Source organism: Saccostrea echinata, unplaced genomic scaffold (genome assembly GCF_033153115.1).
Source record: "Saccostrea echinata isolate AGI-Se365-2 ecotype Australia unplaced genomic scaffold, CSIRO_AGI_Sech_v1 ptg000030l, whole genome shotgun sequence".
NCBI lineage: Eukaryota > Metazoa > Mollusca > Bivalvia > Ostreida > Ostreidae > Saccostrea > Saccostrea echinata.
The window spans coordinates 26,416,580-26,435,094 of NW_026889779.1; the positions used below are offsets into that span (position 1 = coordinate 26,416,580).

Genomic DNA, 18,515 nt, shown 5'->3' on the forward strand with positions numbered 1-18,515 from the left:
GTCTTTTAACTTTTTAACTCTAAGACTCTTCAAGGTGCCTTGTTGAATTCTATTCATATTTAATGGTCTTTGCTGACTAGAAATTGTAAGGAAAAGGGTATGTGTTTTATACGTCCATTTTTTGACATTTGCATTTTTGTCATTCTGTACATGCACAGATAAAATGTAAAAGCACGAAGTGTGCATTGGCATTGAAAAATGTATATGTCAATGTACAAATTTCAATACCAGTCATAATATGTACAGGCTGATATCGGCCATCGTGATGACTACTTTGATTGTTGTGGATTGTCAGCTTAATATTTAAAAAATATAATTCATTTAATAACTGTAGACTTACTTTTTTCAAGTGGAATCAATTCACGCTATTTACATGGTCACAGATTTTCCGCAGAAATTTGTCACAGCATACATGTACTTAAAGAGCAGTTAAGACAGATAATTGCAATACAAGAAATCCGCGTAATTTTCTACCTGCGGATTGAACAGAATGTATGGCCCCGCGGAAAAAAGTACGTAAACAGTATTAAGGAAAATATCTTTTTAAATTGAAGTGACCTAAACTGAAAGTAGAAATCAATTATTTTTTTAAATCATTTTTCGCCTTTTTATGCCTTCCGAATATCAATGGATTTTAATCTTACGTCAATAATTTCTTTAAAGACTAATAAAACGCTGATTACGCATAATCTGGTATTGAAATAGAAAATTAACGACTTATTTACGACATGTGTTTGTAGTTTATATATTTCTATTTTTAATACAAATGTGAGTAAGGGAAATATAATTGGAGACATCCGTAACAAGACAAAGCTTACATGAAAAATATGTTTTGGTTCCAGCTGACAAAGCTTGTAACAATATGAGTCTTCTTTGAATGGCTCATTATTTCAATTGCATTTTAGAAGAACTCGGTTTTAATTCTACATTAGGAAATGTAACCTATACTCAGTGTTCCCTTTCAAAAGCTGAAATTCTTCAAAATCACCTTCCAGTTTTTCATTCATTTAACATATCTTTGCATTTTGTAGTATTTTTAAAGATTGTTAATTTCATGTGACGTCATAGTTAATATTTCCCATACTAATTAGGCTTCGTTAAACATTTCTTATTTGCAAATTTAGTTTAATTTTAGTAAGACCTAAATTCTATAATGAACACTCAATGAATATAAAAAAGTCCGTTTCATCACAAAACATGAGTATATTATCATTATACGTTGGATCATATGAAAACTTCTCGAATGTCATCAAATAAAACCTTTGTAGCAACATGACAACCACTAAAATTAGAAAATACCTCTCCAACATTCTACACTGGTGTCAAGCAATAGTTCAATGACTTTGATACAATGTAAAAGATTGCTCTAATTTTCTCAATTAAAAAAAAGTAGTTTAAAAAATTCCCATTCATATGCTAACAGCATGATACGTGTTTTAAGTTTTTGTAGTTGTATAAAATGTTCAACAAAATCCTTTATGCAGGTTTACCAGAAAATGCACAGTCCAAGTACCAGATGGCGACAACAACCGGCAGAATTTCTCTCTCTCTCTCTCTCTCTCTCTCTCTCTCTCTCTCCATATACTAACATACAAGTCAGACGTACTACACAAAAGTTTTAACAGTTTAACATTAAAAAAAATAAAATTCAAAATAAGTGACTAGTAAAAATAAATCATGAAACTTTCATTGTTTTTAATTAAAGTGGAGAATCAAGACTTTGGCATTCCATGTACATATGCCATTGTGATACGTCTGAAGAGAAAACCACTGACAGTTATACAACAAAATGACATGATATATGACAATACTTTGAAAACTGAAGCATCAAGCCAAATGCGAGAAAGATCTCTTACCCTAGGATCAGACCATTCTTTCTCTTGTAAAGGCAAACAAAATGTCCAAGATTTGAATTCCCCATACAACAAATGTTCAGATGTCAAGGTAGGGTACGATGATACTGCTTTCCTTGCATCATCAGGCCAGAATGTGGCTGGAATAAGTGCTTCCATGGAATTTGAGTATAGTTCCACAGACAACTATCATTTCTCGGAGTACAACGATATAGTTTCTGGGAAGGAATGAAATGCTGAAACTGAAAACTATAGGATAAACAGTTAATCTTACAGCATTGAACAATGATGCCGCTTAGGATATCATTACAATCGAAGATCCACAAGTTGAAAGTACCTATTCATTTCATGAATATTTGATAAAAAAAAATTAATGTAACATTGTAAAATATAAGGTGATTTTTTCCCCAATAATAATGTTTGTATGTAATTATGATAAAGGAATGGGTAATCAAAACTTTGCCTTTATGTTTCAATATAACTGATGGGAGTATTCTTTTGAAATTATTTTGCATGCACTTTTGTATAAATTTATTAGAATGTAAAGTAAAATGAATGTAAATAGAAACTTATCAATCTGTTTTAGATCACAAGAAATTTTACCAGATTATACATTTCAAAATGCACAATGCAAAGAATTTCCCATGAAAATACATTAAACTTATATTAGGAATAATTTTGGTCAGTTTTAGTGAACACAACCTTGAATATTCAGCGCATTTTACTTTATCTTTGAATGTTCCAAATGCCACAATGACGTCTTTATAATCTGTGAATTTTGATTTATTCTAAATAAATCATCATATTCATTTTATATGGAAATTTGAATTTTGGATAATTAAGGTAAAAGTCTAAAAAAAAAAAAAAAAAAAAAAAAAAAAAATTAAATTTTAAAACCTGTTTGGAAATTTGAAAATTTAGATTTTTGAGCTAAAATATTAAATTTCAATATACGAAATCAGTTTGAGTTTTTAAAATTTAGAAAATCGAAATAATATATTAAAATTCTAAAACTCTAAATCGTCTTAGTTTGAATTGTTAAGTGTTACACGGACCGCCGAAGATTATGCCAGACGTTTGATCTAAATATGAAAGGGAAGACCTGAACACTTTGTCAGAATGGATTAAGTGTTTTAGAAATATATTATAGAATCGTTTAGAAAGTTAAAAGGCAATATGCAAACCATCTGCCCTTTCGTTTTCAAAAAATCGGAGGTGTCAAAGAATTAGAAAGACTACATGAACAATAAGTTATGGTTTCAGCCGACAAGGCTTGGAGTAATATCGTCTTTGTTTGTAAAGCTCATTATTATATATAACTGTATTTTACAAGAACTTGGTTATAATTCTACATATGGAAATCCGACGTATACTCAGAGTTCGCTTTCTGGGGAAGAAATTCTTCAAAATCACATTTTAATATGTAATACTTTTACAAAATTCCAGTCAATCAGGTCAATTTGATCTACCCACCTATACTGAATTGCTAAACTTCATAAAAATCCCTACAAGTAAAGATACATTGCTGGGTAAAGTAAATGCTCTACCAATTAAGCCACTCTCTTTACTCCTCACAAAATGTTAAGGTTACATAATGAGTCAAAATCATATGTTTCTTTTAAGATATCTGTATCATGAAGCGAAAGATTTATGAAAATTAAGAGTATAGCGAAGATATGACAACTGAACTGCACTGTAAAGCAAGAAAAGACTGCACAATATAAGTGCCGGAAAAACAAAGGTTCTATCTACCGTTTCGATGTTGTTGTACAGGTCAAGGTCACGCCACTTTTATTTTTATCAAAAACTTGTAAACAACATTCAACTGAAGTATGCAAAGGTGAGAAAATGTTCTAATATTCTTTTTGGAAGATTGTATCAAAATTCTTGGTCTACCGACATTCAGTTTTTGGTACTTGAGACCATGATAACTTCTTCAACTTTTCTTTTCATCCATCTTGACTCTACAGACAATAGACAATCTTAACTGAGCATGGGCAACATAGAGTACCTTTCGTATATGCACATTTTGCCGTCGAAGACATTATATTTTGCGCATTTTGTCGCCTTAGGCATGCTTTCCTTGGGAAGTGGAGAGAGAGAAAGACAGAGATTCCTGATGTTTTTGTGAATTTTGACATCTAGTTTTTGAAAAAAAGGTCTCGGCAACAGTCCTCTACCGCACTCTATTTTGGACAGCCTCTTTTCAGTTGCCCCCAGCTCTAACCACTTTCTGAGTTCTAATGTTCTATCAAATCCCTTGCTTTTATCACAAAATGCACATTTTTTTAAAATATTCAGTAATGATTCGTTACTTTATCTTTTGCAGACATTCAATGGTGCAATTAAAATTGTGCTTGGGCAGCTGAAATGGTGTGAAGACCAGAAAGAGAACGCCTTCTACATCTGTTGTTGATGTATTATAAGTTTGCAGTTTGGTTTCATATATCAAAAATATATATAAATGCATGAGCAAACAAATAAGCATATCCAAATTGTTTAATTTCACTGAGTTTATAAAATATATGTATGCATAAAGTAGTGGTATATTGTTTTATGGCTTCGCTTTTATGTTTATTTTAAATTGAAAGATAAAGGTAATACATATTCAATATTTAATTTTAAAGTTATTTGATAACATCCGTGATAAGGTTCTTCGACACACAGAACTCAGCTGTAGAAGTATGACTCTAAGGTTGAGAGCTCCACTTTTCCGGTTGGTTTTCGTAGATCTTTATGTCCAAGACTTCCCCACCACACAGAATTGTATACTCACCCTCAGACTCGGGCTGAATATGACTGTACGTGATGTCCTCCACCTCAGTACGGCGAACTGACCGGGTTCCATGGTTTAATTTATTGTAAAGACCCATGTCATTTTCTTCACTCATTTCTACATATGAGTGATGCATTTTGCAGTGTTCTAACTCTGTAACTACATCGGTATATTCTTCTTTGGTCCTTTCTATGGACTTGTTTTCACTAAAAATATTATGATATTGTTTTGAATCGTCCTCTGAATCACCACGTCCATATTTCTCAGACGTATTGACGTAAGTTTCTTGGGGACATAACTTGTTTTGTGTTATTTGCTGCATTTTCTGTTCAGCACCCATCAAATGGTCCCAATCAATTCTCCGGACGTAGTCGTATTTGTAATTCCTGGGCGCCACTTGCCGATCCAAATCCGGTATGATGTCCGGAATATAGCCCACATTTGAATAGATGGTCTCCTAAAGAGGAGTAAAAAGGTATAAACTTTTTGTTAACTTTCTAGCATTATTTGGAGTTTAAACATTTTCAGTATAGACTGTACTTACATTAACTAGGTTGTTTCCAGTGACGCTATAGAGTTTATTATCTCTGATGTTTGTTGAATCCTTTCTTTCGAGTGACCTTGAATAGATGATAAAGATTTGAAAAGTTAAGGACGTTATGACTGTATTTCATGGCTTAGATTTATATTTCACTAAACGAAAAAATCATTACCGTCTATCCAACAAAAAATAATAGATTGTATTTTCTCAAAGTATTACCGATGCCGATATTTCCAAACACAAACAAAAATTACGATGACCAGTACCACTAAAACCACAACCACGACAGAAACAACTACCCATGACCACCAGCTGATGGTGGTGACCGGCTCTGGATTTGCACTGTCAACAACTGACTGGTCGGTGGAAACCGTAAAACTCGTGTTGGTAGTGTTTGTGAACGGCTGAACCATACTCAAAAGCAATGAATTTTGATATCTTCTCATCAAAAAATATATAGTGTTTTGTTCTATATTCCCGTAAGACGTTAATACAAAAATTGAAAATATCGAATATAACTTATATAGATGTCCCTACCCTAATTTTTCCTATACGTGATTAATTGTCATATTGAATCTCTTTGTTGACATAGATTAGTACAATATCTGCTTTTGTTGTATGACTTATAGGTTAATATCTAAGACATTCTCGGGATGTACTTTCCTCTAATTGCTTGTTTACATCTCGATCCATGAATAAGGAAGTACAATTTTACGGTGAACAATATATTTGTTCAAGCAAAGTAGAAGGTCAGTGAAGGGTTAAAAATTACATTAATAACATATATACATTCTTTAAATCACGCGTAAACTCAAGCGCACACTTAAACTTTGAATGCTTATATTGTACAAAATTAGTGTTTATGAAGCATAAGAGAATGTATGGCTGCGGTCAGTTTTAAATTCCTTTGCTTAACATAAAAAAAAGACGTAAGCTAAATTTGCTTTTACGTAAATCAATTACAATGTAGCTTTCATTTCGAATAAATAAAGCCAAAATGTGTATGTGTCCCCACTTGTTCACATGACTGTAAGTCATTAGGAGATGGCTTTGCATAAAGTTCATTTTACTGTACATTCGGTGCAAAGATTTAAAACTGTCAAAATAAAAGACAGATAGTGTATCAACCGTTAATTACTAGTATACGTTGCCGCTTAATGATCGACAGCATAAACAGCGTTAAGAGATTGAGCTGCAACACTTCAGCCTTAAATAATTATGGTTGACCTTTTCAAAGGTTGATCAAAGATTTCCGTCTGTTAACATAATTACACGTTACAACAAGCATTCTGAGAGTATTGCATTAGCAATACTAGTCCCCTACCGGCAAGTGTAATCTGGTTCCGTTCCCGTTAAGAATTGAAAATGATATAATTCCGTCAAAAATTAATGAAGCGGGACGAAATGCAACCTTGATCTATAACTAATCAAGGTAAAGCCACATACCAAAAATCAGCTAAATATCTACAAGAGTTTAGAAGAAAATTGCGGAAAACCCCCAAAAAATTGAAAACGCCGTAATTCCGTCAAAAATCAATGAAGCGGAACGAAATGCAAACTTGATCTGTAACTCATCAAGATACCCTCACATACCAAAAATCAACTCAATATCTGCAAGCGTTTAGGAAAAAAGTGCGGAAAACCAAGTGGGACAGACTGACAGACAGACAGAGGGACAGACAGACGGACAGACAGACGGACAGACAGACTCAGAGGAAACCTATAGTCCCCTCCGGTTTCACCGGTAGGGGACTAATAAGGTAAGCACGATTTAGGAAACAAACAGATATCCGGTAATGATATTAATGATATATACTTTTTTGTTTTGCCGTGGACACTATTAATGATATAGACAAAATATTTCAAAGAAACGTGGTTAATTTCATATCATATATCAAAACAATGGACTTCAATTGTGATCATCAATAAACATATTTAAAGTGCGGAAATTTTAATCAGAAAATGTATCTGAAAAGATTACTCTTTTACATAATTTACTGAACTTTAAAATGCAAGATATATCGTACGTCACATTCTTACTGATAGGAATGAATATTATTTGGACACGAATTTACCAAAGTTCCAAGGAAAGATAAATTATTTGTAATACATTTAAATTAATCTTCAAAGGAATTCCCTACGAACTATGAAAGGAAGTGATGCTCAACGTAACATGATGTGATCATAGATATTTTGAATCTCTCTAGTGATTCTCTATAGAAAGTCTGTTTTTAAGGTGTTCCGACATGCATAAATTTAAAATATTAAAAATGAAGAAAAGAAATATAATTCTATTTAAATTCATGGATTCATATCATGATGCTTAAATTGATCTTTAATCGAAGATTCTTGCATGGTACATGTAACAACATATATCATATGTACTTATGAAAATAAGTACATATAAATACATAAGTAACATATTTTATATGTACTTATGAAGACTGCAGTATGTTGCTCTAACTTTGGGTATCAATTATTTCAGCATGCAGTACAACTCTTTATATTTTGTTATTTTCAATGTTGCTGTGGCTGTTCATTAGTAAAACAATGTTGTTTTATAATAAACTTTCTGTAGTGTTCTCTTGTACCAACGACACAGGTTCAATTCAATGTCTTTATTAACATGGACACATTCTAGCATTGTATAACAAAGTCCTTGTCTCTGACATAGTATGACAAAGTCCCTGTTTCTGACATAGATTGACTACAAATGAAATGTAAATATAAAAAATACTTGTACTCAATACAGAATATACATATAATGTAACCTTTTATCAATATAAATCATGACACAAAAAGTGCTCCTTATAGTAAACTTTGTAAACAGTGGTAATATGACAAATTCCTACTCAAATTCAATGTAACAAGTAAATGCATATAGCAGACAGTATGTAATAAATAATTAATATATAATTACCGTGATGTATGTCTGGTACTTTCAGCTAGAACACAACAAACTACTGCACTCATTGATCTAAATATGGCGCTCGTGCATTTCTCAACATTTGATAAACGTATCATTCTGATAAAATTGGAATGCACAGAAATCGAAACTTACGGACAAAATTGGAATTCAAAATAAAATATACAGATTGTCCATTACACCGGCCCCTAAATGTGTTTTTACAAAAACATATTTATCAAAAATGGACAAAACAATGTATTCAAAATGAGTTAATTCATTAAACGTTTCATTGCACAAAGGTTCACTGATTTGTTTTCTCTTTTTCACAATCTGTTTCCAAAAGAAGACAAAGTTTTGTCACTGGCCGCGTAATAATGGAAGACACTGTCTTTATCCTTGCAACACGCACAACATCATAGTTGTCCTTTATCACTTCGAGCACTCTACCAAGATTCCATGCGTTTCTTGGAGTGTTTTCCACAATGAGAACTAAATCACCCTCTTGTAAGTTTCTTTCCTGCTTCAGCCACTTCTGTCTCTGTTGGAGAAGGGGTACATATTCTCTGATCCAACGTGTCCAGAAAACATCAGCCAAATACTGAATCTGCTTCCATCGACGTTTTGCGTAGTTGTCAGATGTATGGAAAATTCCAGGGGGAAAGCTCTCTCCTGATCTCATGAGTAGTATATGATTTGGTGTAAGTGCACAAAGGTCATTCGGATCATCTGAAGCTTCTGTAAGGGGTCGTCCATTCATAATAGCTTCAATTTCACAAAACAAGGTTAACAGTCCCTCATCATCCAAATGAATTGTTTGTTCATGTAGAACAGAATACATGATTTTCCTGACTATCCTGATGAGGCGTTCCCATACTCCTCCAAAGTGAGACGCAGCCGGTGGATTAAAGCTCCATTCAATTCCTGACTGTAATAATTGACTGGAAATGCTGTTCGTATTCCAGGAATGAAGTGCTGTTCTTAGCTCACGTTCAGCACCTACCAGATTCGTTCCATTATCAGACACTATATAAGTTGGTTTTCCTCGTCGTGCAATAAGCCTTCGAATGGCGTCAATACAGGAGTCTGTATTCAAGGAAAAGGCAACCTCTAAATGTACTGCTCGGGAAGATAGACAAGTAAATATGACACCGTACCGTTTTACTATGCTTCTTCCTCTTTTAAGCTCAAATGGACCAAAATAATCCATTCCCACTCGAGTAAAAAGGGGGTCATCAGGTTTCAGTCTCTCGCTGGGAAGGTCTGCCATTTTCTGTTTCAAAGTAGGTGCCTGATATCTTCTGCATATAACACATCTGGAAATGATGGACTTCAAAATTGATGACACACCAAGAATCCAATATTTCTCACGAATAAGTGCCAGCGTTGAATTTTTTCCCAAGTGTCCGACAGATTTATGTGCTTCCTCTGCTATTAACCTGGCTAATACAGACTCTTTGGGAATAATAATTTGATGTTTACTGTTAAGAGTTGTATCCAGTTTCTTAAGTCTACCGCCTACACGTAGAACTCCATTGTGAACAATTGGGTCTAACTTGGCTAATCTTGATAACCTTTTAACAACTCCATTTTCACTTGAATTCAAGTCTTTAAATTCTTGGGCAAAATGCTTCATCTGCACATACTTCAAAATGTCTGTTTCTGCTCTGTCAAGAATGTCTACATTTAATGAAGGTCTTTGTGTATCATTTTTCAATCTGTTATGCTTTTCCTTCATTTCTAATTCTTGTATTTTCTCTTCTGTCAATCCCTCCGATATCATTCTTGATCTCCATTCTCTTTTCCTCTTCATTATTCCTTTGAGGTTTTCTCGCGCTAAGAGTAGCCATCCAGTCACTGTTTTCAGCTTTTTCCAGGAAGGGAAGTGCTGGAGTAATCTCTCCATTCCTTCTACTGTTTCTGTTTCAACTGCTGTGTTGACGCTGTCCTTTATTTCAGCACTGTCAATTTCTGATGAGTCGCTAATGATTTCAGTAGACGGCCATGAAACATCTGCTTTCCATAACCACTCAGGACCACTGAACCATGCTGCGGAGTCAAGAAATCTACTTACTACTGGTATTCCCCTTGACGCAGAGTCTGCTGGATTATCTTTAGAGTTGACATAGTGCCACTGGTTGACTGTAGTTGCTGCATGAATTATGGCAAGCCTATTGGCAACAAATAATTGAAAACGAGTTTTTGTGTTATTTATGTAACGAAGAACTGACATGCTATCTGTCCAGAAGTAAACTTGATCAACTTGATATTCCAATTGTTTTGCAACTATCTTGCATAATTTCACTGCTAAAGTTGATGCTGTCAACTCAAGCCTCGGTATTGTCACTGTTTTTAACGGTGCCACTCTTGACTTTCCAAGAACAAAGGAACAGTGGAATTGTCCAGTCTCACTGATGAGTCGTAGATATATAACATCTCCTATTCCAACTTCACTTGCATCTGCAAAACAGTGCAACTCCTGACATGTCGTCCTCCCGAAGTCTTGTGGCTTGTAGCATCTTTCAAGTGTTACATTTTCAAGTTCTTTTGCTTGTGTCAGCCAATTTTTCCAGTCCTTAAGCTGACTTCCTTTAATCTCTTCATCCCATCCAATTGAATTTTTGCACATTTTTTGAAGAAGTGTCTTTGCTGTCATCACAAAAGGTGACACGATACCAAGAGGATCAAATATTGAGCTCACTATTGATAGAATTCCTCTTCTGGTTGTTGGCTGATTTTTAATGTTTATCAGAAATCCTAAATGGTCACTGTTAACAAGCCAGTACACACCTAGTGCACGTTCTACAAGGGTTTCACTTTCACCTTCGAGGTTCCATTCCTGCACATCTTTAGCTCGATCATCTTCTGGAACAGATTCTAAGACTTGTTTTGAGTTACTAACCCATTTTGTCAGATGAAAACCACCTTTGCTACAAAGTGTAGACAGATCTTTAATGAGTAAGGCCGCTTTCTTCTCTGTGTCAACCGAAGCCAAATAGTCATCTACATACATATTCTTGAGTACTGTGGTCACCACTGTAGGATCAAAGTCGGAACCATATTCTTTAGCTGTCTGTTGTAGTGCATAGTTACAGCAAGTTGGAGAGGAAGTGGCTCCAAAGATGTGAACTTTCATTCTGTATTGTTCAGGGTTGGCATCCAGATTGCCATCCTTCCACCACAGAAATCTTAAACAGTCTCGATCTTGTTCAGGGATTAATACTTGGTGAAACATAGCCTCAATATCTCCTTGTATAGCAATTTTCTCCTGACGAAATCTTAAAAGTACACCAAGTAAACCATTTGTTAGATCGGGTCCTTGGAGTAACTGGCTGTTTAGTGAAATCCCCATATACACTGCAGAGCAGTCAAACACAACTTTAATTTTCCCTGGTTTTTTATCGTTGTAAACTCCATGGTGCGGTAGGTACCATACTCTGCCATCATCTCTTTGTAGCTGACTTTGAGGAACAGGTTCTGCATATCCCTTCTCAAACAGCTTATTCATAAAAGTCACATAGTCATTTCTAACCTTTGGATCCTTTATCAGTTTCTTCTTTAGACTCCCAAGTCTCTGAAATCCTTGCATGATATTGTTGGGTAACTGAATTAAGGGATCCTTAAACGGAAGTCCAATTGAGTAATGACCATCCTGAATGTGAATAGATTCTGAAACTTGAGTTAAGAAGCTCTTATCTTCTAAAGAGTTTTCTTTTACATCATCCACAAGACGTTCTGGAAAGTCATAGTTTATGGAATCTTTCACCATCTTTTCTAAGTTTATGTCTCTTTCCTGAGCATCTTCTATAGCTACTCTGTTTATGTCAAATGTATCTGATGCATTTTCTCTTATGACATTCCATACTATCCATCCTAGTCGTGTCCTTGTTGCGTGGGGAGAACCACTTGGCCCAGCAATTACTTCCAATGGAGAGTAGGCATCTGGTATGTTATTTCCAATCATAATTCCAATTTCTGCATCTATTTCTGATGTTTGAATTGTTGACAGATGTGGCCACTGTTTTAACTCTTGCTGCGTTGGAATGTGTTCTTTTGATACAGGCATATGTTCCTTTGTATACACATTCGGTAGATCAATCACATGTTCCATTGAAAGTCCACACACTTGCAAACCACTGATAACATATGTGTTCAACCTCTGAGAATTCCCCATTGGTGATTTGTTTCTTCTTGCCATTTGCTCCAAGCCTATGCATTATGTTTTCTGTACAAAATGACACACTGCTGCCAGAGTCAAAGAATGCATAAGTTTCTATGCTATACGGTTTATTTTTCAGTTTTACTCTCACTGGAATTATTGCCATAGCACAGGTTGTTTCTCCGGCCCCTTTATCACTAAAGGCACTGATGTGAGGTTTGGAGAACTTGCATGTAGTTTTGATATCTGTTGACATAGGATTAATGTTTTCTTTGTCTTCATCTGTACGTTTTGCTACACATTTCGCAGGATCATGTAGGATCGTAGGGTGACGCCTACTGCATATGGAACACTTAAGTCTTGCTTTGCATTTTTTAGTTATGTGGCCTTTCCTAAGACATCCATAACACTGTCCATTATTTCGCAGGAAGTTGTATCTGTCTTGAAGTCCTTTGGTTACAAACTTCTTGCAGTCATTCAGTGCATGGGTACTACTTTCACAGAATTCACATTTCTGTTCTCGTACATTAAAGTCTTGTACTTCACTTGTAACATCAGTAGACGCAACAGCTCTCTTCTGGTTACGATCTTGATTTCTGGAATTTCCACCAATAGATGCATTACCATACGTAGGATCATTCGATTTCTTAGCTTCTGTTTTCACAAAACTTACAAAATCTTTAAACTTCACTGTCTTCTTGGCTTCTTTAGTTTTCAGTACAACATTTCTCCACCTATCATGCATATACACAGGAAGTTTTGTCATAAGTCTCTTTATGTTGTCTGAATAATCTAAGACAGAAACACTATCGATGCTTTCAGCTGCGTTCTGACACTCCACAAGGAACAAGGAGAACTCATCTAGCATCTTTGCATCCTTCACTGCTGGCCAGTCTAATGCCTTCTTTATGAATGCTGTTGCAATTACCTCACTGTCTCCGTACCGCTCTTCAAGCTGATTCATAGCTGCTTTGTAGGCTCTGTCTCCTGACATATGACTAAATCCAGACACTACTCTGTATGCTTCCCCAAAAGTCATTTGCTCAAGATAATTCATTCGTTCATCATTGTCTTTAGTATTCATCACTACTTTGGTATTAAACTGTCTGACGAAACGTCTAAATTCTAATGGATTGCCTCAAAAATTTTTTATCTCTTGTACAGGTTTCCGGAGGTATTGTACAACACACTGCATAGCATCAGATTCAGAGGTCTGTGGTTTTGTTTCATCTAGGCAATGAAGGTCAAGTGGTGGAATTTCTTCACGTTTGGGTATGAATGTCTCTGCGTTCGGATTCAGAGGCCTCTCAAACAAGGACGGTACTGATGCAACCTCACTCGGAAACAAAGGCGTTCTTGGCGTTGGTTTTGGTGCTAATGTTCTAGGATTCACTATATCAATGTTAGAAGCATCATCATGCAAATCAGCATCACTACACCTTTCATATTTCTGAAGGACTTCTGTTTTAGCATTCGCAATAGCAATATTTGTATTCAAGTCCAACTCTTCTTCTTCAAGTTTTAGTTTGACTTTCGCTATCTCTAACTCCTTCTTATGGGAAAGTGCTGCTTTGCGAGCTTCTAACTCAGCTACTCTTTGTTCTTCTTCAAGGCGTTTGGATGATATACTTGTAGCTATAGATGTGCGAGACTTGGACTTCAAGCTTCTGACAGTTTCTTTTGTTGCTTCTACTTGTGATTCCTCCTTTACACTCTGGTGGTAGGAAAAGAACTCCTCTATTTCTTTCTTAAAGTTCATGAGAAACACATCGTAATCATAATAAGTCTTAAGCAATTCTTCTCTCTCCTCCTTGTCAGTTATTTGAGAGACAAGTTCATCAAATATAACAAGAAAACGCTCATAATCCTCAAGCCATGCAGCATACTTTCTTCTTACTGTTTCTGGAGATTCATTATCAGAAATAATCTGTCTTATCACACCACTTGTTATTTTCAGTGTTCTAAATGTTTTATTGTATTGTTCTTGTTTATATACCTTTCCTTTGTCTGTTAATTTTCTGTTTCGTGTTCCCGATCCTGTTTCTTCTGTAACGGGCATTATGCTCATAACCTGGATCGCTCATGGAATCACGTCAATGCTGTAGTGTTCTCTTGTACCAACGACACAGGTTCAATTCAATGTCTTTATTAACATGGACACATTCTGGCATTGTATAACAAAGTCCTTGTCTCTGACATAGTATGACAAAGTCCCTGTTTCTGACATAGATTGACTACAAATGAAATGTAAATATAAAAAATACTTGTACTCAATACAGAATATACATATAATGTAACCTTTTATCAATATAAATCATGACACAAAAAGTGCTCCTTATATTAAACTTTGTAAACAGTGATAATATGACAAATTCCTACTCAAATTCAATGTAACAAGTAAATCCATATAGCAGACAGTATGTAATAAATAATTAATATATAATTACCGTGATGTATGTCTGGTACTTTCAGCTAGAACACAACAAACTACTGCACTCATTGATCTAAATATGGCGCTCGTGCATTTCTCAACATTTGATAAACGTATCATTCTGATAAAATTGGAATGCACAGAAATCGAAACTTACGGACAAAATTGGAATTCAAAATAAAATATACAGATTGTCCATTACACTTTCTTAAATTACAATTTAAAAAGATACTAGTATAACAGATATCAAAAATAACTTTTGAAAATACTTATTTTCAAATCAATTATATACATTAGCATTGCTTATTTCTAGCAATAAAGGTATGACAAACACGTTGGTAAAAGAAAAAAATTATGTCTGTTGTTTTCCTTTTTTGTGTAGAAAATGTGCTTCATGTAATAAATCAAAGTTCGAATATTTGTACAAAAGTGACGAATTTATACGTTGATCCTCAATTTTCCTATACTTTTTTAAAAATTTTCCAAAATTAAGGAGGTTTGTGTGTAAAAGATAGCCCAGTAGGAAACCATGCGAAAAGCAACCTAACAAAAAGATGAATAATGTAAAAAGCATAATCAAGCAAAACAAAAATGAAAGAAATACAACTTAAAAGCTTATGAATTTTTACAAAAAAGGCTCTATTTGACTTGAAGCTACAAATGTAGTACATAGATGTGATTGAATGATATAAAACAACATACCCATGGACTGTATGGACAATTTTTTGTTCTTTTTTTTCAAAGAAAATAGTCTGATCAATTATTCTCTTCATTGTAGATTTTCATTTTTGTCGAGATTAATGTATAGAAATAAGAATATCGTGCACCTTCAAATAACATCTGATGTAGAACAAAGGAATTTCAATATAGTTACGTCTGTACGAGGGAAATTAAGAGCATTCCGCACTTTTAAACAAATTGAACAGTTTCTTATCCATGTTTTAAGATATACATGTAGCAATCACCTTTCTATCAACACTTAATAACAATGAAGAAGATTTGCTTTGTAGCACCTGTAATCTTTTTTCATTTCATTTAATAATATATGGAGAGTTTTAAGACTGCACTTTCCGGGAAAAGTCTGAAAAACTGGTTACTTAAATATTATGTTTGACACTATCCTTCAAACTCAATACTAGTCTTTTCTTGATCCCATACATTTCATATTCAAAATTTTCATGCTTAAATCGTTTTCCTTATGGGAAAAGGCTCTGTATTATTTTCTATCTTGTCCACTGCATTGAAAAGTCATATATGTTTTGAAAAGTTTTTTAAAATTTTAAATTTTCGAAAAGTTCTTTGGAGTTTTTATAAATAAATTCGTAGTTTCAATAATTTCCAGATAAAACAAGTTTTTTATTATATTTCTGTGTGAAATGCTATAGCAACAAATAAGTCATGATATAATATATTAGACAGTTTGAGAATATATTAACTTCTAATCTGTGTCTATGCCCCTTTAACGTCTTTAGTCAGTAAAACATTTAAATATATTTATGAAAAGATACGGTAGACGATGTGGTGTCTTTAGCGTTCACTGGGATATATCGAGTCGAAGAACTTTTATAGAACTTGAAATCAATTCCCCCCAAAATCAACACTATAAAATCGTATGATTTTCCAACACTTTATACAACCATCCCTCATGCTATATTAAAGACCAACTTTTCAAATATCATCGACAACTGTTTTTTTTTTTTTTTAATATTAAAGGAACTCAGATATATTCATATCTTGCGATTAGCCATTTACAAGATTACTTTTAAAAAGATATTAAAAAGATGCTGGAGCTCTTCATTGACTTTATCTATGTGTTCTTTGAAGATAATGTTTTCCAAGGATCTGTTGGAATTCGCATGGGAAAAATTTTTACTCTTTTATAAGCCGACCTGTTTTTGCACTTTAATGAAACAGAATTTAGACAAAAACGTCCGTATGCGAGGAAACGCTTGTTGTGACCTTCAATTCCACATTTACATCTATCGACGTTGATTTATTAATTACCAATGTTCATATTCAGTCATGTCGAATCAATATAGCTCACAAAGCTCGAAATAAAAGGCACCAGAGAGTCTGGCACTACTGTTTTATATATAACTGGATGTGTCGCTAAATATGGATGTTAGGGGAAACTTAACATCTAATCTTTATGGATGACGGGATGATTTCAGTTTTTCCATCGTCAAACTCCAATATTTGTGTAGCAATATTCTATCACCTGTCTATGGTGTGTTTGTCTCCTATAACTACGGTTCGCAAGAGCATATTCGATATACAATCAATTTTAAAAAGTTTCAAGAGTCTTGTTTAATGTAAGAATTTCACAAATTGTATGGTCGTTATAACGACCTTATTTGCAAATACATTCTGTCTTTTAGTCAACTTTTGACTGATAGTGATATGTTTCATAGATATCTGGCCATTCTTTGTGTAATTTTTTTCTCCGTTTGCCTGATCAATAAAGAGTGCTTACATGGGTGTGGCCGATCAACAAGGAAAGCTTGCTCCTACGATACACCTTATCCCATCTCAGATATTTCAAGTAGTCAATGTTTTTGTCCTGTTTTCGATTTTGTTTATTAAATTCATGATATTGATCACTGTTCGTCACTGTTGGTGAAAATCTTTAACACGACACATCGTCTCTAAGAAAGGATAGAATGACTCTGCAAGGGTTGTTACAACGTGAAATGTAATAACAAAGTGAAATGTAATAAACTGGGATTATTACATTTTGCGTTATTACTTTCTGCGTCAAGATCAACGCAGAATGTAATAACGCCAAATGTAATAACACGATTTTTGGATTATTACATTTTGAGTTATTACATTTTGCGTTGGGCTTAATGCAAAATGTAATAATGCACTTTTTGGTCGTTACATTTTGCGTTAATTAATTTCTGAATTGAGGACAACGCTTAATGTTATAAAACAAAACATAATTATATTTTTGTATTGTGTTCAACTTAAAACATAATAAAAATGATTTAAACATATTACAATGGGAAACTCGCTTTACTATATATATAGACAGACCTATGACTATGAGGCAAACGTTACGTCTTTTACGGACATTACTAATTCTAAATGTATATTTTTTCTAACTCTGTTTCTAACATTTTTATTGAATACTTATAAAACATTAACTTAACTTTGATTAACATGTCTATTTATAAATCAGTCTGCATTATATATCCATCACTGAAATTCTTATTTACCAAAGATTGACCATGGGTCCCTTAAAAGCTAGCTTTTGTTATGCATGTACGACGTGCATGTGTACATTGGTTAGCAAATTAGAAGTGTACGTGTGTGTGTCTGGCGAGGAGAAGCGGGTGGGTGGGAGGTACTTCGTATGTTGATAATTGTATTTTTATGCGCATGAAGAGACTATCCATTTTATTATTGGAGAGACTGAGAGAGAGAGAAATCTTATTTTTGCTGGTCTGCAATGCACGTGATTTGTAAATCTTAATTGACAAGAAATCCCCTCCCCGATATATTTACACCTGCCAGAAAATAGATTTCTTTTCTAAATTTCATGCATATGTCTATCAAAAAAGAGAAAGCAAACTGATACACTGATCAAAGAATCCCCCCGCCCACCTACACACGTGTGCACGCACGTTTCTAATTTGCAACACCTATGATTTGAACATCAACTGATTTTAGATGGATAATGAAATCAACATATGATGAAATCAGATCTAATGTAAGAATTAGCATATGTTTATTTTTCCTTTTTTATTTTCTTTCCGTTTAATATCTGCATCCACTACTCAATTGAAAAGTATTCTCAACTTGACTGACATAAAAGTATGTTATTACGTTTTGCGTTGTTGCATTTTGC

General features: G+C 34.2%; 3 protein-coding genes across 4 annotated transcripts; all 3 read right to left on the reverse strand.

The window, feature by feature from the left end:
• Positions 1 to 4,365: 4,365 nt before the first annotated feature.
• On the reverse strand, positions 4,366 to 9,926 carry LOC133196632 (uncharacterized). 2 transcript variants are annotated; one of them, XM_061332495.1, is made up of 3 exons: positions 8,091 to 9,926; positions 5,174 to 5,249; positions 4,366 to 5,086 (listed from the first exon to the last, which is right to left on the reverse strand). In XM_061332495.1, exon 1 carries the CDS (start codon positions 9,886 to 9,888, stop codon positions 8,380 to 8,382), a length of 1,509 nt encoding a protein of 502 aa, XP_061188479.1. In that variant the 5' UTR covers positions 9,889 to 9,926; the 3' UTR covers positions 4,366 to 5,086; positions 5,174 to 5,249; positions 8,091 to 8,379. The 2 variants fall into 2 exon arrangements, with proteins under 2 accessions (XP_061188479.1, XP_061188480.1); XM_061332496.1 differs by lacking the exon at positions 8,091 to 9,926 and adding an exon at positions 5,390 to 5,594.
• LOC133196985 (uncharacterized) lies at positions 9,888 to 12,141 on the reverse strand. The gene is made up of 2 exons (XM_061332827.1): positions 9,991 to 12,141; positions 9,888 to 9,911 (listed from the first exon to the last, which is right to left on the reverse strand). Exons 1-2 carry the CDS (start codon positions 12,139 to 12,141, stop codon positions 9,888 to 9,890), a joined length of 2,175 nt encoding a protein of 724 aa, XP_061188811.1.
• A 28-nt stretch (positions 12,142 to 12,169) lies between these two features.
• Positions 12,170 to 13,318, reverse strand: LOC133196986 (uncharacterized). Its single transcript, XM_061332828.1, has one exon. It carries the CDS (start codon positions 13,316 to 13,318, stop codon positions 12,170 to 12,172), a length of 1,149 nt encoding a protein of 382 aa, XP_061188812.1.
• Positions 13,319 to 18,515: the final 5,197 nt, after the last annotated feature.